This window comes from Corticium candelabrum, chromosome 5, assembly GCF_963422355.1.
Source record: "Corticium candelabrum chromosome 5, ooCorCand1.1, whole genome shotgun sequence".
NCBI lineage: Eukaryota > Metazoa > Porifera > Homoscleromorpha > Homosclerophorida > Plakinidae > Corticium > Corticium candelabrum.
The window spans coordinates 6326587-6346737 of NC_085089.1; the positions used below are offsets into that span (position 1 = coordinate 6326587).

A 20151-nucleotide genomic window follows, 5' to 3' on the forward strand; every position below is an offset into this window, starting at 1 on the left:
GCGCGCACTCTGGTCTGGAAGTTCGAGGAGAAGTGAGTCAGTGAGCTATTGCATACCGAAGAAGGAATCTGGCAAGCGCACATGACTCCACCTACTTGGTAATGACAAGGTTTCTCCGGTTGAAAGCGGTACCGCAATGTTTGTGTAGAAGATGTCCCAGTGCGAACCACTTGTCTGTACATGAGCCGTCTCTAGGTATATACGACTCGGTAACACAGCTAGCTACTAGACATTCAATCGCGGTATCGTTTCAGAGCGTGTGCGTCGTACTCCTAGCGCACACTCTTTGCATTACTCATGCACACACGCGTCTTCCCGTCGAAGAGCTCATCAAGAAAGCAACTGGTACGGACTCCAAAAATACTGTTGGAACAATTTCTAGCTGCTTTACAAAACTGTAGGTGCCTACTAGCTCTCGCCTCCCGCGCAGCTTACGGAAGTCGCTGTGTTGTCTTAGTCTAAATAAATATTGGATATTGATATTCATCCATGTTTTGTGGCGCAGACAAAGAATGGCGAACTGGCTTGAGAAAAGGCCTCCGGTACCACCAGCAAGGCGTACGAGTCTGATGATAGGTGACGGTTTTTCAACTGAAGTTCCTCCGATACCACCTCGTCCTGCGACTAGAAACCTAAGAAGTTTTGATACCGGGATTTCTGGATCTGGAGATACAAACATATACAGCAGGGAAGGAGATCGCAATCCAAGGCAGTTGTCTGTACCAGCGCATACTTCTAGAGGAAGTCCAAGATTAGTAAGACAAGCTCAACATGAAGCAGGTGAGTTTTTTGGCTACGGTAACTTCGACTAAAATTAGGCAAGCTAGGGAGGCAGTTCTCGGTTGAAAAAGTGGGCGTAGCAGTTGAAGTTTCAATTGAGTGTGTCCATTCATGCATAACAATTTTTCGGTTTATCCACGACCTAGTTATCCACGACTTATCCAGCAGGCTTCAAGATGAACAAAGAAAACATTAGGCGAATTGAGTAGACTTGTTCAGTTGATCGATAGTTTGTCTTTCCCGGTCACGTGAGTTATGTTAGCCACAACATTCATCAAGTTGATATTAACAATGCCTTGGTAAAATTGTAGCTAAACAGTATGTAGGTAAGCATTTATGGATAGCATGTATGCAAAATCTGTGGTTTTGCTGAAGAGCCCGTGCACGCACACAGACTAGGTGTGTGTGTGTGTGTGTGTTCGTGTGTGTGTGTGTGTGTGTGTGTGTGTGTGTGTGTGTGTGTGTGTTCGTGTGTGTGTGTGTGTGTGTGTGTGTGTGTGCGTGCGCGCGCGTGTGTGCGTGTGCGTGTGTGCGCGTGTGTGTGTGTGTGTATGTGTGTGTGTGTGTGTGTGTGTGTGTGTGTGTGTGTGTGTGTGTGTGTGTATGTGTGTGTGTGTGTGTGTGTGTGTGTGTGCGCACGCACGTGTGTGCGCGTGCGTGTGTGTTTGTGTGTGTGTGTGTTTGTGTGTGTGTGTGTTTGTGTGTGTGTGTGTGTGTTTGTGTGTGTGTGTGTGTGTGTGTGTGTGTGTGTGTGTGTGCATGCATGTGTGTGTGTGCACGTGTGTGTGTGCACGTGTGTGTGCACGTGTGTGTGTGTGCACGTGTGTGTGTGTGTGTGTGTGTGTGTGTGTGTGTGTGTGTGTGTGTGTGTGTGTGTGTGTGTAATAATTTCTTCATAGACCAGGTCTGATCACCCTCTCAGTCGGGCAAGTGGGGTCTTCTCAACTCAAATGCGCCTTTAATTAATTCTAACGATATTATAGTATAATTTTCTACTCTGACAGACTGGATAATCAGACTCTTACTGATAAGACCCAACCCGACCGATAGTCAGACAGCCAGACTAATATCTGACATACTATTAGAACCGAACACAATGAGTAATTTTTCTACTGTTAACATTTAACCTAATAATCAGTCAGTCAGACTATAAATCGACACACCGTTGTTACTCTAGTCAAACCAAGTAGTCAGACAAAACTTGATTGGGTGCCCACCAACTCGGCAGGTAAGTCCCAGAGAGGTACATGTTTCTGTGTAGTCCATGTGGCGCTAGTAACTGGCATATCGATTATTGATTGTGTGCACTATGGGTATTTCACCAGCTTTGAACAGCAGGCCCAGTAGATATCAATGACCACCAGGAACATGATCCTCTTTGCCAATGGTCCCCACGCCAGATCACAGAAACTCCCCTTTGACAGACACAAGTCTACTCTCACAGACATACTGTATTTCCTCGTTTAAGCATCGTGGCGCTTATTCATTTCAGTTTGTTGTACCCTGCGGTGCTCTTTTGAAGGCAGCGCATATTAATTTGGAAGTGCTGCAAATTAATTTTTCCTTTCTGTTCTCGCACTCTTCTCTCATTCACACCATTACAATAGTGTGTTTCTGCTTCTCGATTCCCGTGCTTCTCTACGTACAATACTACTTCAAGCTTAAAGAAAGCAGTGTAGCTTTGAAGTCTTCTTACCTACATAAGTTGCACGCTGTAGTCTCACGGCGGGAAACAAGTGATCAGATACAAGATGCGGGCTAGACAAGCGACCAGGCCCTGCAGCATTCTTTGAAGGTGTGGCTCTTATTCGTTTCAGTTTGTTCTACCCCGATATTTTTTCGACGTTTTTTTAAAGGGCGGTGCTTAAGTGAATGAGGAAATACTGTAGCCAAATAGACAGTGAGAAAGAACCAACAGACTCATTTCATTATATTTCTGTCACCACCCGTGATTGGACCCAGGCTGTCATGGTCAGAGAACCAGAACTCTAACCATTAGGCTTATTGTTGTCGTGCTCAACCAGATTAGTCTGGTTCGTAAGATCTCTTGTAAGCACCGGAGGTAAGCCCTGCATCAGACGTGTCTAGACCATCATTGCTGTCTAAACAGAAGACATGTATGCAGGATCCGCCTGGATCCAAGAAGTACTGTTTTCTGTAAGTGCTGCAGGTTGCGATGACCTGGAATAATGTCCAGCCACCGTGTAATACCTGCATGCACTGTGCCCAACGCTCCCAACACCACTGGAACAACTAGTGTGTGACACTGCCACATGTGGCTTACCTCCACCCGCAAGTCACTGTATTTCGTCAACTTCTCAGCCTGTTTCCTGGCGATGTTGCTTGCCATCAGTAGGACAGCTGATATCAATAAGAAGACAAGTGTTTGTCTTTTTATTTCTGAAACAGATGTCACGACAGTTGGCACCGATCTTTTTAGCAGTAGGGATGGTTGTATCCTATATCATAGTGATATTGTCCGTCTCCACAAGCCTATCAGGATGATGCCTATACCATCTGGAACCCCAAACTGACGACAAATTTGACTTATGTCTCAGGGGATGATGGAGGCCACCTGATTGTTGATGAGTGTACTTTGTTGGTGCCAAGGCACTACAGCCTGCCACAATGTGGTCAACTGTTTCCAGGCCTACACTGCACAAGCAGCAAGTGGGACTGACATCTCGATGCAGAACATTGATTGCACTCATAATACCGAGTCCGAAGAGCTTGGTCTTAAACAGCAACAATCAGTTCCTCAATTGTAGCAGGAAGATTCGATGACTTCAGCCATCTGTAGGTCTCTCATGTCCACAGGTGGTTTCTCAGTGAGACGGCGATACTGACTGAGCATAGGTTTTCTGCCCCAGGACTGTACATGAAGAGAACCTCTGCACTTGCAGAAATGTTTCGCATATGTCTGAGGTGTTTGCTCGAAGACACCATCACACAGGATGGTCCCACTTCCATCTAGACTCTGCAACTTGTTGTCCTTAGAGAGACTCCCCTGCAGTTGTGCAGTAAACTGACGGGTCATGCGATGGATCGAATGAGAGGACCTCCTAGCATCACACTTCTGTACCATTTGCATGAAGAGATCAGAGCTGCTACGAAGGTAGCAGTCCAGCCCCACAATAGAAGACTGATACGTTGACTGTATCTGTTGTAATCCTTGACCGCCCTCGGTGCACGGAGCATACAGCCGGTCGACGTCTGCTGCAGGATTATGGACACCGTGCATAGAGAGAGAGGTTTCCTGGTCCGCCGATCAAGCTGCTGCAGGTCTGTGGTCCTCCAATGAATGACACCAAAACCGTAAGTGAGAACCAACAGTGCAAACCTGTTGATGGCCAGAATCTTGTTCCGATCGTACGACTCGTACAACCCATACAACCATCTTTTCACTCTACGAAGGTGCTCACAGCGGACTGTCTCCTGCATAGTGCTGTACTGGATGCCATTACTCCTGTCCACACCCAAATACTACTACTATTATTATTATGTTGTTGGTATGCTCCTCCTTAATGGGCAAGTGGGGTCTTTAGCCCATCTTGGCACCAACCAACCCGGCAGGTGAGCCCAACAGGGTACATGTTTCTGTGTAGTCCACACGGCGATCAATCACTAGCCAATTCGATATAGATTGCAGGCATTACAGTGATTGCGAACTCGGTGCAGCTTGCCTAGTGGATATCAATGGCCACCAGGAAAGCACTGAACGTCATCGTCAACGGACCGTTTGCCAGACCACAGAAACTCCCCAACAACTGAAACGAGTCATAGTCTCGTGGATAAAGCTAGAGAAACATGAGAAAGAAAGACAGACAAGTTTCATAATTTACTGTCATCACTGGGGTTTGAACCCCCAAACCATGGAGCGGTGACTTATTGTTATGTCATGCTCATCCAGATCAGTCTGGTTTGTAAAGTCTATTAAAAGTACCGGAAGCAACCCTGCTTCAGAAGTACTTAGACCATCACGGCTGTCTAGAAAGAAGACATGACTTTATGAAGGATCCGAGTAGATCCCAGAAGCACTGTTTTCTGTAAGTGCTGCAGGCTGTGATGACCTGGAATAATGTCCAGCCACCGTGCAATACTTGCGTGCACTGTGCCTAAAGCTCCCAAGACCACCGGAACCATCAGTGTTCGACAATGCCACATGCGGCTTATCTCCATTTGCAAGTCGCTGTACTTCGCCAACTTCTCAGCATGTTTCTTGCCAATGTTGCCATCAGCAGGACAGCTGATATCAATAAGAAGGCAAGTGTTTGTCTTCCTATTTCTGAGACAGATGTCTGGACGATTGGCTTTGATCCTCCTGGCAGTGGGGATGGTGGTATCCCACATCATAGTAATGTCATCCGTCTCCACAAGCCTATCAGGATGATGCCAGTACCATCTGCTCTCCACTGGAACCCCAAAATGGCGACAAACATCCCAGTGAATGATGGAGGCCACCTGATTGTGTCGATCAGTGTAGTCCATCGGTGCCAAAGCACTGCAGCCTGTCACAATGTGGTCGACTGTTTCCAGGCCTACACTGCACATGCGGCAAGTAGGACTGACATCACGAGGTAGAATCTTGTGCTCATAGTACCGAGTCCGAAGAGCTTGGTCTTGAGCAGCAACAACCAGTCCCTCAGTTGCAGCAGGAAGATTTGCTGCCTTTAGCCATCTGTAGGTCTCTTTCATGTCCACAGGCGGTTGCTCAGTGAGATGGCGATACTGCCCGTGCATAGGCTTCCCGCTCCAGGACCGCACACGAAGAGAACTGCAACACGTACGGTAATGTCTCGCATCTGTTTTAGGCGCTTGCTTGAAGCCACCTTCAACCGAGATGGATGCATTCCTGTGTAAGCTCTGCGACTTGTCGTTATTATTATTATTATTTTTATTATTATGATGTGTCGCTATGCCTCTTCATAATGGGCAAGTGGGGTCTTTACCCCCATCTGGGCGCCCACCAACCTGGAAGGTGAGCCCAGCAGGGTACATGTTTTTGTGTAGTCCACACGGCGATCAGTGACTAGCCAATTCGATATAGATTGCAGGCATTACGGTGACCATGAACATCGGGACAGCACGTCTATTGGATATCAATGACCATTATTATTATTATTATATTATTATTATTATTATCAGCATGATAATATGTGCTTTTACACTCATTCACGTTTTTGTATTATAGCAGTGCTTGGGAAGGAAGATGCTGTGTGTGAACTGTACCCGAATCACTGCTACATTTATGTAAGCCAGAAAGATATTTTGCAGGGATGTCACAATGAATTTATAAATGTAACCAAACAATTTAATTTGTAAAACTACCTTATTGCCAGCAATTGACTGCAAGTGCACTGATTAGTTCTCTATATCTGTAGGTGCAGGTATGTATGCATGTGTATATTAAATGTGAGGAACAGAGATTTTCTTATATTGTACTGTAATTTAGGGAGGTTGTTTATTAGTATGTAGCATGGGTTTATGTACATGCTAGATGCATCAATGCTGCTGTAACTTATTAATTAGCCAACTGTTAATTAGAGTGTAATCTATATTACGGGCCGGGTTTGTCATTAGTTCAGATAGGAGACTGAATGCCCCCGAGAGACTCAGTTTGAAGAACATTGCATTACGTGCATGGACTTCATCTCATAGCGTAGTTTGTTTTCTCATAAGCCATATTCATTGTTGTCCACGTGCTTTTGTTACGTCACACTGCTTACTGAATGCCTCTGATAGACTCAGTTTGAAGAACGTTGCGTTAAGCTTGGTCCACAGTATTGATGCTGATGCTCAGCTGAGTGTCAACATCAAAGACACTGCCTTGACACAGGCGGCATCCTTTGATGTTGACGCTGACACTGACACTGGAATAGGATTCATTTCTGTTCCAGTGTCAGTGTCAACGTCTGGCGTCAGTGTTGTACTGTGAACTGGGCTTAACGCCGTCTTCATCTCATAGCGTAGTTTTTCTCTCATAAGTCATTCATTGTTGTCCACATGCCTTTGTTACGGCACAACAATCATGCTTTCTAGCAGTTCTATCAGAGAGACAGAGTTATCTGAGCAAGCTGTAGTTGATTTTGCTTTTAAACAACAAACTACGTCTAGAGCAAAGAGATAGGGTTCTGAAAAGAAAATATTGAGTGGCGGTACTTCTAAAAGGTTAGCATCAAACGAGATGTTGCATTTTTCTACCTACACATATGAAGTAAGCAAAAAGTTGCTCGAATTTGAGGCGTACCTTTCTACGTATTTGTACCTTTCAAGGCCATCCATTCAACACAACATGCCACCCAAAATGTCCAACCTGTCACTCTGCTCTGCCAGCTTAAGAAGGCAATCTTCCACTCTTTTGAAAAGAACAGAATTACAGCATCAGAAACGCCTGCAAGACCTCCGTGCACGAGCAGCATCAAGGAGAGCTATTGAAACACCAGAACACCGTCAAAAACGCCGACAAGACCTCTGTGCACGAGCATCAAAGAGGAACACCAGAACACCGGCAGAAACGCCGACAAGACCTCTGTGCATGAGCAGCAAAGAACAGAGCGTCTGAACACCACAACAGCACGAGGTACAGATTGAGAGTGTTTGCACACGAGCAGCTGCAAAGAGCAGCTGAGACAGATGAAGAAGGAGAAACTGAGATAAGTGGACGTCATCTGCGTACGTCAATTGGATCAGCACATTATTGCACTCCAGCGCGTGAAATACTCTTTGAAGTACTGAAGATCTTCGGTGCTGCATTCAATTACGACTCATCTCTTGATTATTCTATTGTGGCACAGATTGGATCGATGTCTCAGAGCTGCGAGAAGTGTGGAGCATTGAAATGGCAAAAGGAACGAAAGGCATGTGCAGCTCGAATGACAGGGTTTCTTTGCCAACACTTACTTCTCGTCCAGAACCTCTCAAAACTCTGCTAAAGGGAGAAACAGCAGAAAAACCATCATTTTCTTGATAACATGCGCAAGTACAACAGCTGTTTTCAGATGACGAGTTTTGGAGCTGACAAAGAAGTCACTGAGCATGGCTACATGCCAACTTTTTAAGGTTCGAGGGCAAGTTTATCACACTATCGGCAGTCTTCTTCCTATGGCCGGTGAAGAGGCCAAGTTTCTCCAGATTTGCTTCATTGGAGACCCAAAAGACCAGGCTAAACGACGAGGTCAGGTTATTCCTGGAACCAGACTTCTCATTATCCTGTCCCTTCAAGACATGCTTCACCAAAGCAACTGTTTGGTCCACAGTTTCAAGTACGCTTTTGAAAACCATCCAGGAAGAGAGTTTGACGTTGTCATCAATCCTGACAAGGTACCTTCGGGGGAACATCGCCATTGCTTTAATGCACCTGTTGTTTCTGAGGTGGCAGCTGTCATTTCTGGGTACAAGAAGGGACAACGTGGCATCGTAATCAGACACAGAAACAATGAACTGGAGGCGATCACTTCATCTAATAGGGCTTACGCAGACTTCAATCCACTCATCTACACCAGAGGTGAAGACGGCTACTACTGGCAAATCTACAAGCCTGATTCAGGTGGCGGTCCAATAAACAAAAAGGTGACAGCTATGGAGTTTTATGCGTACTATCTAATGTTACGGCGAGGGTCTTCAGACCACCTCTTTCGCGAGCAAGACCGTTTTCATCAGTGCTTGGTAGACATGTATGCGAAGATTGAGAGTGACCGACTTTGCTTACATTGTCAGCCATCAGAAAGAGCTTAGGGTAGATGACTATGCTCACCTTCAAGATTCTATCAATAACAACACTGCCCATGGTCATAAACTTGGTAAGATGGTTATTCTTTCCTCGACTTTCACAGGTGGGCCAAGGTAAATGCAAGAAAAGACGCAAGATGCTCTGACATATGTCAAACACTATGGCCGTCCTGACCTTTCATCACTTTCATGTGTAATCCAAAGTGAGCTGAAATTACTGCTGAGCTACTGCCAGGACAAGCTTCCTATAACTGTCACGACATTATTGCCAGAGTCTTTAGACAGAAGGTTGTCAAGCTAATGGATCTCTTCACCAAATACAACATCTTTGGTCTCACGCGATGTGACATGTATTTGATTGAGTGGCAAAAGCGGTGCCTGCCCCACACCCACATTCTTCTGGATGCGGCAAAAGTCCGTCTTGCCCAGATTGACTCTTATCAGCGCCGAACTGCCCAGTCAACAAGAAGCCCCCGAGTTACACAAGAGTATCAAGAGCCACGTGGTTCATGGACCTTGCGGTCGCTTCAATCCTAACTTTCTGTGCATGCAGGATGGAAAATGCACAAAGAGCTACCCTAAGCAAGCCTTGAAGGAGACTCAGACTGGTTGCGATGGCTATCCGCTCTACAAACGCTACAAACCAGAAGATGGAGGGTCGACAGCCAAGGTCGACTTCCGACTCTGTGGCCAATATCAAGAAGTTGAGATTGACAATCGGTGGATTGTTCTTACTGTCCCTTGTTCTTGTGCCTTCAACGCCCACATCAACGTTGAATTTTGCAACTCTGACAAGTCAATCAAATATGTTTAAATACATCGACAAGGGGTCGGACAAGGCAGTCTTCAACCTTAAGGAAACAGACAGAGATGAGGTCAGGCAGTACCAGACTGGATGCTACATCAGCAGCAATGAAGCAGTGTGGAGAATCCGTGGCTTCTCCAGACATGAGCGCCACCCAGCCATTGAACACCTTGCAGTTCGTCTGGAGAACGGACAGAGAGTGTACTTCACAGCACGGAATGCTGCACAGATGGCACAAGAATCACCTAAAGACACAGCACTCACAGCCTTTTTCAAGCTCTGTCATGAAGATGACTTTGCTCGCAATCTCTTTTACTGGCAGGTACCACGCTACTACACCTGGAATTCCAGTGGCCGAAGGTGGCAAAGGCGAAAAGCAGGTAAAGAGGTTGAGGGTCATCCAGGCATCAAGTCTTCTGACGTTCTAGGAAGGGTATACAGCATCCATCCAAACCAGTTCGAGTGCTTTTTCTTGTGCATGCTTCTCTTTGAGGTCAGGGGTCCAAAGTCATTCCAAGATCTTCTCACTGTTGCTGGCAATATTTGTCCTACTTACAGGGAAGCTTGCAAGAGGAGAGGGTTGCTGGAAGATGATGCTCACTGTGACATGACTCTCCAAGAGGCGTCAGGTTCTCTGGTCCCATGCCAGCTCCGAAGGGTATTTGCGATCACACCTGTGATCTTTCTTCCCCTCCAACACTTTGGATGAATCACCGTGAAACAGTCCATCAGCCAAGGCTTGGTATTGTGGGGGCGAGGCTAGAATTTATTTTTTATATCCTGGAGCTTTCCGCCTTTCTAGGCGTAGTTGTGTTTGGAAATCTAGTGGGAAGAAGGACACTAGGACGAAGGTCATTGTCTGTAGACATATTAGCTAAGTCTTATCCAATAAAACTGACGATAGACTGGCGTATTTGCGACTAATCACATGGTAGCATCTCGCTAGTTTTTGAGCACACTGCTGTCTCGGCGTTTTTTCACCAACAATCTAGTAAAATGTAAAGAGGGTATGTGATCACGTTTTGCTGCATTTTAAAATCTGGTGTGCATCTGCAAACACGTGAGGTTTCTGACCCCAAACTTGATGCACTGTGCAGTAATGGGAGTAAGATAAATCGTCAAGTAGAAACCACGGTTCTGTGCCTCAGCAGTCTTATAAGGTGGGATATTGCTACTCTGTTGAGATTTCTTTGCACTGAGTGCTGTTTTCAACGAGTTACGATATTTCTTTACTACTAGTAATATGAGTTTATAATGTTCGCTTGGTCTGTTCTTCTGTTCTTCTGTAACTCTATAAAATTGATTTTTGAGTTTGCTGATAGTTGTAAGTGTTTTGATAATATAAGGAGTCATAACTAGCCAAGGGGATTGATGTTGAAGAGATGTAGAGGCTGAACTGTTTGTTCATGCATTTTAATATGTATTCTACATATGCATGTAATATGGAAAAGAGAAAAAGTGGAGAAACTGTTCATTCTGGAAGAGATTTCTAGTCTAGTGCTAGATGTGGCATCTCTGCAGAGATCCAGAAAATTGAGAAAATTGAAAGAAGAGTTGAAACAGTGGGTAGTGTCTGCTCTTGATATCAAACCCAAAGTCTTGCTTGTGTCACAAATGTGAACAACAATCACTCATAGTATTAATTATTATCACACAACCATAAATTCATTGGGGAGAGTCTCTTACTAATAGTGGGTATGTACTACAAGTATATGCAAATGAGATCAATTTTCCAATATTATAAAAGCATGCAACTGCAGTTTATATTAATAGATAGTTATTAAATAGATTGATTAGTTGACTGATTGTTGCACAGTCATTACCTACATATACTGTACTAGACACTTCAGTAGTGTAGTTTGTTGCTGGGATATAGACATGCGTTCTGTATTACATCAGACAATTCTTTTCAAGACAGATCAACATCTAATTGGCCAGAAGCTAAACAGTAGAACACTCTAGCAAGTGGTTTGACAAGTTGTACAGTGTACAGTAGCCTTACTTTTACAGTCACTGCTGATTGTGGTGTGGCTTTGATGCTAGCATCAGCGGTAATGCAAGGTGATTACAACAAGTGGCATTCATAGATATGAGCACATGCACGACCGTCTCAAAGAATCTAGTTTTCTGACAACACCGTACGATGATAGCACGGTAGACAAGCTTCTGGTAAGAAAGGCGTCTAGTGGTGTGTCAACTCAACAGTGTTGCAGTGCGTAGTTGAGTTGCCACTTCCGGCTTAGCATGGCGTTCACCATGCAACTTTTCTCTCCCCAAACAAGGTCTCAAATCACGCTGTTGACTTCACAGGTGTTCGAACAACGAGTCCATATGTCATACTATGTAACACATGTCTTTCAGGAACGCTGAAGAGTCTTCATCTTATGTATTGCAATAAAATGCCTATTTTGTCGTGGTGGAGCATGTAGAGCTATATGCAGAGGTGCAGACCGGCACGCTAGAAAATAAAAGCGAGGCCTTACGGGACATTGGCTAACGGACTGGAAAGCCTTTCTGAAGACTTCCTTTATCGGGATCGCCAGCAGAACCGAAACATGTCCTTCGACTTTGACAATGCCGTCTTTAACCAGGCTTTCATCTTCATTGAGGATGCTGTGATCTCACTGGGTGGCAAGACTCGATGAATATGGTCTCCCTAAACCAGACAGAAGACAAGCGACCAGCTACAATGTTAGAGAACTCGCTGAATTTATCGCTGAGAATGAGTCCAAGTTGGTGGATGACCAGAAAGCAGCATACAGCAGAATTATTGACATTGTAGAGACAAACCGTGGGTGTCTCTTCTTCCTCGACGCTCCAGGAGGAACAGGAAATTCTTTTGTTATCAACCTCCTAGCAGCTGTCCGACAGAACAAGCGCATCGTGCTTGCAGTGGCCTCCTCTGGAATTGCTGCTACTCTCCTCTTTGGTGGAAGGACTGCACACTCAGTCTTCAAACTACCCATCAATCTGTCCCTTGCTGAAGCTCCAACCTGCAGCATTTCCAAAGGTGCAGCCCTCGCTGAAGTTCTGAGCCAGTGTAGGCTCATTGTCTGAGATGAGTGCACCATGTCTAACAAAGCAGCTTTCGAAACCTTAGACAAGACTCTCAAAGATATTTGCGGAAACAAGTGCCTCATGTGAGGTGTGACTTTCACTATGGCTGAAGACTTCAGGCAGACTCTTCCTGTTTCTCGAGGAACACGAGCTGACGAGATGCAAGCATTTGTCAAATCCTTCTATCTATGGTGTTATTTCGCCAATCTCAGCCTCAGTACTAACATGAGGGTCCATTTGCATGGAGATCGCCGGGCAGAAATATTTTCTGAGCGTCTTCTCCTGCTAGGCAATGAATGGCAAGATGGTGCCTGATCCTGATAGTCAAATCGCCATGAAAGACATTGGCACAGTGGTCAAAACAGAAGAAGAGCTGATAAACAAAGTCTTCCCCAACCTACAACAGCACTTCAGGGACCACAAATGGCTATGTGAAAGAGCGATACTTGCCCCAAAGAATGATGCTGTGGGACAGATCAACTCGACCCTCCTCCAGCAGATTCCTGGACCCGTTCAAGTCTACAATCAATCGATACTGTTGTTGATACCTTTGAGGCAGTGTACTATCCTGTAGAATTTCTCAACTCACTGGAACTACCTGGTGTACCTCAGCACAGGCTTGAACTAAAGGTTGGTGCACCCATCATTTTTTTACGAAACCTTGACCCTCCAACGCTTTGCAATGGAACACAATTAGTGGTTAGGCAGCTTTTACCTCATGTAATCAAAGCAACCATCATCACAGGACTCAACATCTTTATACCAAAATACTGATCAGACCTTCAGATCTTCCTTTCCAGTTCAAGCGGCTTCAGTTTCCTGTGCGTCTCAGCTTTTCAACAACAATCAACAAGGCTCAAGGGCAGTCCCCTAAGATTGCTGGCCTCAGTCTTACCACGTCCTGCTTCTCACATGGCCAGCTATACATGGGATGCTCAAGGGTCAGCTTCTCAAGCAATCTATCCGTACTTGCACCAGAGGGAAAGACACAAGTATTGTTCATCCTGAAGCTTTGACATCTTGCAAGTAAACATGAACGCTCCCAGAGATCGACCAGTATGTGTCTATTCTATTTCATCTAATCTTTAAAAACCGGCTTTTTAAAGAGCTACCAAATACGCTCAGAGAGAGTCAGATACCTACTGACGTATAGTCGATATATTAAAGGAGAAGTGTGTGTGTGTGTGTGTGTGTGTGTGTGTGTGTGTGTGTGTGTGTGTGTGTGTGTGTGTGTGTGTGTGTGTGTGTGTGTGTGTGTGTGTGTGTGTGTGTGTGTGTGTGTGTGTGTGTGTGTGTGTGTGTGTGTGTGTGTGTGTGTGTGTGTGTGTGTGTGTGTGTGTGTGTGTGTGTGTGTGTGTGTGTGTGTGTGTGTGTGTGTGTGTGTGTGTGTGTGTGTGTGTGTGTGTGTGTGTGTGTGTGTGTGTGTGTGTGTGTGTGTGTGTGTGTGTGTGTGTGTGTGTGTGTGTGTGTGTGTGTGTGTGTGTGTGTGTGTGTGTGTGTGTGTGTGTGTGTGTGTGTGTGTGTGTGTGTGTGTGTGTGTGTGTGTGTGTGTGTGTGTGTGTGTGTGTGTGTGTGTGTGTGTGTGTGTGTGTGTGTGTGTGTGTGTGTGTGTGTGTGTGTGTGTGTGTGTGTGTGTGTGTGTGTGTGTGTGTGTGTGTGTGTGTGTGTGTGTGTGTGTGTGTGTGTGTGTGTGTGTGTGTGTGTGTGTGTGTGTGTGTGTGTGTGTGTGTGTGTGTGTGTGTGTGTGTGTGTGTGTGTGTGTGTGTGTGTGTGTGTGTGTGTGTGTGTGTGTGTGTGTGTGTGTGTGTGTGTGTGTGTGTGTGTGTGTGTGTGTGTGTGTGTGTGTGTGTGTGTGTGTGTGTGTGTGTGTGTGTGTGTGTGTGTGTGTGTGTGTGTGTGTGTGTGTGTGTGTGTGTGTGTGTGTGTGTGTGAACAAAATTCTTCATGAGAATTCTTCATGAGAATTCTTCAGAGATACACTTCATAATAAATTAGAATGGGTAAATGAGATATACTTCATGAATGCATACAACGATAAATTAATTAACCATTAATAATCTAATTTGGACCAGTAAGCTAATTTATTTTTAAAACGAAAATATGAAGAACAAATTCAACAGATGGAGCATGCGACTTTTGCACTTATAGTATTCTCATGCACAGAAGGATGCAGTAAGCTTACAAACACCTTGAAAACATCTTGCATCAATATTGGCTGAAAAGCTTCATTTCACATACAATATATGACAATCAACTGGCTATGATGCAGATCTGCTATGCACTTATTAGATCATCTGTCATGTGCTTGAGAGGATGCAGAACGAAGAATAGAGTTTACAAACATGAAGGAGGCATTCAGCAAGGTGTGGCCGATGGCTGCTTAGCTCACTAACTCATTAGTAACTTTCTTTGGTAACAAAATAGTTTTCTCTATAAGATTCTTTAGTTAGTTATATATCTTTATTGCACATATAGTAGATGTTACTAGCACAAACATTCTAGTTTTAGTGCTCAGTGTTTCATTGCAAATGTAGTAGTATGGATGTAGTTCAAATTTATTCAAATATATGTTGCTATAGTCATTTATCGTTATTAAAAATACATCAATCTTTACAAGTATGAAGATGTCTAAAATCTATCTGCATTAGCATATGCGTAGCTAAAAGTTTTATGTACTTGTTTGTTTATTTATGGAAATAGAAATGAGGTGGGTTTATTGTCTAATTCGTGTGTTTGATTTGTGTAAGGATTCAGTTAGGTTGCTGATTGACATGCCAAGTGCTGCTGGGTACAGGTTGGTGGAGTCCACGTGTAGAGTGGCATTTCGTGGGAAGAAGAGTCAAAGATGTGAGATTGTTATCGGGTTTAGAAGAAATCATGACTATGGCATCAAAACGCACACTCCAGGTAATACATTATTGAACACCACATTCATATTGATTTTGAAATTACTTTTTTGTTTTTATTATTAGTGTGGTATGAAAGGGAGGGTTTGGCAGTAACAGTTACGGCTGAGACAGGCCAAATTTTGGGGGTGGGGTTTATGGAAGTGTTGGATAGGTATAGCACAGACGGACAGTTGCCTGCAGTTGTGACAAATGTACAGCAGGTTGAGAACTGGTGCAGTGCGATGTTCATAAGGGAAGTCATTGCAGCATTCATGCCACTAGCTCAGCTGAAACAAGTGGTGTCTAGCAACTCATCTTTGTTGTCTGTTTTCATGTGGTGTGCGAGATCAGAAACTGTTGCCACAGGTTAGTTGCATATAGTTACGCATTAAGTTAATCTTTGTCAAGTGTTTTCAGTTAATATACACAGTGCTTGCTGCAATGTTACGTAAACTCATATTTTCTAATTAGCGGCTGCACTCATTCATTGCCTAAAATATGTTGTAGACAACAGCTATATTTACTAAATTTTAAGTAGGTCTGGTCTTACTATTAGATGTTTCGTCTGTCTCACTCATGCAATCTTTTTTTGTGTTAATTGCTTTCTTTCCCACTGGGTCACAGTATTTTGTTTCCATGGACGACGTTTTGCTACGCACATCGTTGATCAAGTGTAGAATTATGGCCTCATTTTCTTTTAAACCATGCTATCAGATGCAGCACAGCTCGGTAACATTATCTAGAAATGAACATACACACTTGTACTTGTTTGCAATATGGCCAACACGAAAGCATATGTGAACTCAATGACATTTCTCTGTTTAATATGACGACAACAGACGAAATTATAACATTGTACAACACACTTTTAGATAGATTTTCAAGTAGCGCTCTTGGAAGCTCAATGACATCTCAATACTTTGTGACAAGTTTATATATTGTCTTCTCAGAAGGCTGATAGCTGGGGAAGCAAGGGGCTTCAATTTATAATATTCTGAATATAGCATATACAGCAGTGCAGAACAGAATGCATGTGCCTAATTTTAGGTGCCTCTGGATGTGTGTATATTGGGGCTTAATTGTTTTAGCTGCTCTAGTTTATATCAGCACCACTCAGTACGAGTGTCACAAACTGTACAGTTTGTTGTGTCGTTTGTAAATTAAATGAACATTGAATGTGTTTGTTTTTAGAATTTCTGGACAGAGTTCTGGACTTTGCCATGGTTAATGGATTACCTCCAGGTGTCTCATTAGTGGATATGTTCTCAGGTCTTCCTGATCTCAGAAGGGTAATGGAGGCATCAAGGTATGCCCGAGGATCACTATGCACACTGCAGAGTACAGTAAATTCTCAGTCAAAACATCAATTTATCAGAGATCAGATTACCTGGCTTGTGACTCAAGCAAGTTGTTGTATGATGTGGAATTGAGTTGGTACTTACAACATGTATTTAATGTTTTACTCTAGGCTGATGCTGTGACAAAATCTAACTTTGGTGAGATATGTGATTGCAGAAAATGTATGAAAACCATTGTCTTTTACTTTTGAATTTACTGGTTTAGGCATCAGCAAGGAAGAGCTTTCTCTTCCTTTCCGACATGAAAGACGTTATAGTTCATCAGATGATAAATCTTATTTCAACAGTTCACAAGGTAAGAGGTATATTGTAACATTCTATATGCAAATAGAAGTTCTAATGCAAAGATTTTATGACTATTACAGAAAGGTTGCATGCTGAGAGAAGGTATAGCTTCGCAAGAAGCACAACACTTCCACATCAGGCTATTCATTCATCTTATCATGAAGGTGGTCATTACAACAGTCTTTTGGCTCAAGTATGTCTACTATACATGAATGGGTTGTGCACACAGCTAGAGTAGAACTGAAGATCAAGCGAGTTGTACTCAAAAGCCTGTGTTATATTGTTTATTTGCAACTTTTCATCAGAATTCTGTTTTGTTACGGAAGTAGCCATGTATTAACATGATTGTTAATTAAGTGCTAATGTTGTAAGTTCTTGTGGTCTGATGTAGCTATAGCTGGGATCTGAGTATGCATGTACGTGTAACTCTTCTATATGCAGATCAGCATTAATTAGCAGTAGTTTATGCAAAGCTGAGAGGCCATAAGGTCTATGTTCAAGTCACCCGCTAAAAGGAAATTTTAGCCGGAGGAGAAATACGACTTGTCTACAGATCGATTTTTGCTCAACAAAAACTTGCAAGTCAAATAAATGAATGAATGAATTTTATTGTTATTGCACATAGTGCAGTTCCCAAATGTAACACGGAAAAGTGTTTAATTAATTAAGGGAGTAGAATTGTAAAGTTCATACTATATAATGTTTAAGAACATCCTAAAAGAAGAAACGTGGCTTTAATTAATTAACTAGGAGTGTGACAGTGCAACATGTGTTGTAAGTATGGAACATGAAGCAACCATGTCAGCAGGTTTTACTGTTTAGTTTACCTATTGACAAATGTCGTGAAAACGGGAATACTAAATGGCTGATTTTGATTTTGTGACTGATCTGTATCTTTTTATTATTTACATTAGAACATCTACTCGGGGACAAGCCGAAGTGTATCTGCCAATGATATATACGGTAATAGTAATGAAAGATACAATGATTGTCTAAATGTGAGATAATTATTTAGACATTGTGTGTAATATCTTGCAGGTCTACAATCATTGTCTATTAACCAAAACAAACCAAGGTATATATTTTACTATGTATCTGTGTATTTACGATATTTATGTATATATATATATATATATATATATATATATATATATATATATATATATATATATATATATGTAGTTTATATGACCAAACTGTATAATATTATATCTTTGCTATTACCCTGTTGCATCTTCAGCTAGTGAGCAATCAGAGCATGTGTTTTAAACCTTTCTCATGGATGGCAGTTATATATATAGAGAATTAAGGCTGAATATGTGAGAGTTTGTTGTTACCTATTATTGTAAGGTAGTCATTTCGCTCCTTCAATGAGAAAAGCGGCCATGCACACTCATTTATATGGTTACAGATGTAAAAAGGAGCCCACAATAATTGAAAGCCATTGAGCCAAAAACATAATGATTTACTCTTCTGTAAGGTCAAACTTTATCTGTATGCAGAGTTTCATGTCCACCGAGCTTGCATGCAGTTTTAGCATTTTAGTTGTTATTATGATTGAGATGTACAGATGAACATGCATGTTATATGTTGTTGGTGTAGCTACAGTGTTTCTATATGTCACGTCATTGTAGACCTGCATGGAAATAGGGAAACTAAATTGTCTGACCACGATGGTGGTAGTGTAGCTAGAGCTCCACAAGTTAACTGGATATATGTAGTGTAACTATGCACTGTTTGTGTCTATGTTTATTGCGACGTGTCCTTTGGACTACTTGTATTTGCGGTGGTGCTTATAATTAATTACAACTAGCTTTTTTCTGTTTTCAGCTGGCTAGATTTGCATCACTAGCTGCATGTAGTAAATTGTTACTTAGGCTGTGTCTCCACTTGTTGCTCTTTAAACATGATTAACGTTAAACACGTTTAGACTCTAAACATGTTTAGTAGACAGCGTCTCCACTTGTCCATTTATTCTGGGTTATCAAAAGAATTATCCGGGACTTTGTTGTATTGCGCGAATTTGTTTCTTGTGCACCAGACAGTCGGAGATCGTCTTCTGGTTGTCTGAAAAACCATCAGAGACACGAGTCTCTGTCTTCGCCGAAATCGTTCTCTCCTGACCCTCTGCATCAGTTTACGCACTCTCTGACATTGCCTAAAATTTTAGTTCTATCTTCTTCCAATAGTCTCCAAAGATAGAGAAAGAACAGCGCGAAAGAACAAACATTGATCGTCGTAGAATGCGTGTTTCTATCACGTGATCGCTAACCCTAAACTGCTTTGGTTAAACTACCTCCTAATCTTGTTTAGCAAAAGCTGTTTAGGTTTACAGTTAAACAGGTTTAACGCTAGTGGAGACGCGATTATTCTTAAACATGTTTAGACTTAAACAGGTTGTAAACATGTTTAAGCCCTCGTGGAGACGCGCCCTTAGAATGTATATTTACCCCAATGCCATATTTCCTCACAGCCAGAATGAGGAAGTTTCCAAGACGGTACCACATGAGGATGGTTATGTAACAATGTCTCCTGTAAGTGCAACGAAGCAGAACAGCTCTAAAAGCACATCACAAGTAGTGGATGAAAGGTACCAGTATTAATTATGCTATTCTTGGGACATGACCTGTACTCATGTATTGCATAATTGTTGGCAGTTGTGATGAGGATAAATCTCCTTATGTGTATGTTGACTCAGATGATGATGATGCAGATAAAGGATACTCTTTTATTGACCCGGTTGTGCAGTCTAAGTCAAAAACAGAAAGGTAATTTAGCTGACTGCAAGACAAGTCAGTCACATTCTTGCCATTGAGTGTATAGATTTGAAAACATAAGTAAAAGTAGCTGCATGCTTTTCATGCAATATGAATGTTGTACAACGTTTTTAGGAATTCTGGGAGAGAAGAAGTTGCTGCAGCTGATGATCCTTACGTTGACCTTGATCCTTTTGATTTGTAACTTCATGTAACCTGACGGCTTCTCTGGTAAAGATGAAGCTTCTGTGAGCTTGAGAACAGTAAAAACAGATCGAGTTAGTTAGATAAAACTTTCACTTACGTTTATGTAAATTGCGACTATCTTTCTATGCAATACTATGTGTAGATGTATCAGACTTTAGTCTAGCTGGGTATCTTTCTTTGTAGTGATCTTTTAGAGGAATTTAAATATTTACTAAATTAGAGTTGTCTACCTCTGGACGGACGACCGGTCAATTGGAATGCAGCTGCAGCGCATGCGCTCATTGTTT

General features: G+C 42.8%; 1 protein-coding gene across 1 annotated transcript; it reads left to right on the top strand.

Annotated features, from left to right (window-relative positions):
• Window positions 1–7: 7 nt before the first annotated feature.
• LOC134179517 (uncharacterized) lies at window positions 8–20100 on the top strand. The gene is made up of 14 exons (XM_062646437.1): window positions 8–98; window positions 506–780; window positions 5972–6030; window positions 15118–15277; window positions 15343–15624; window positions 16450–16661; window positions 16727–16754; window positions 16822–16911; window positions 16982–17094; window positions 17816–17864; window positions 17940–17976; window positions 19375–19491; window positions 19559–19669; window positions 19793–20100. The coding sequence occupies exons 2-14, from the start codon at window positions 513–515 to the stop codon at window positions 19860–19862; spliced, it is 1596 nt and encodes a 531-aa protein (XP_062502421.1). The 5' UTR covers window positions 8–98; window positions 506–512; the 3' UTR covers window positions 19863–20100.
• Window positions 20101–20151: the final 51 nt, after the last annotated feature.

Bases quoted from the DNA above. Each gene is read 5' to 3' on its own strand.
- LOC134179517 (XM_062646437.1), top strand. From the start codon at position 513: ATGGCGAACTGGCTTGAGAAAAGGCCTCCGGTACCACCAGCAAGGCGT. The intron at 6,031-15,117 runs GTAAGCCAGAAA...GATTTGTGTAAG, and splicing joins CGAATCACTGCTACATTTAT to GATTCAGTTAGGTTGCTGAT. The intron at 19,670-19,792 runs GTAATTTAGCTG...CAACGTTTTTAG, and splicing joins TCTAAGTCAAAAACAGAAAG to GAATTCTGGGAGAGAAGAAG.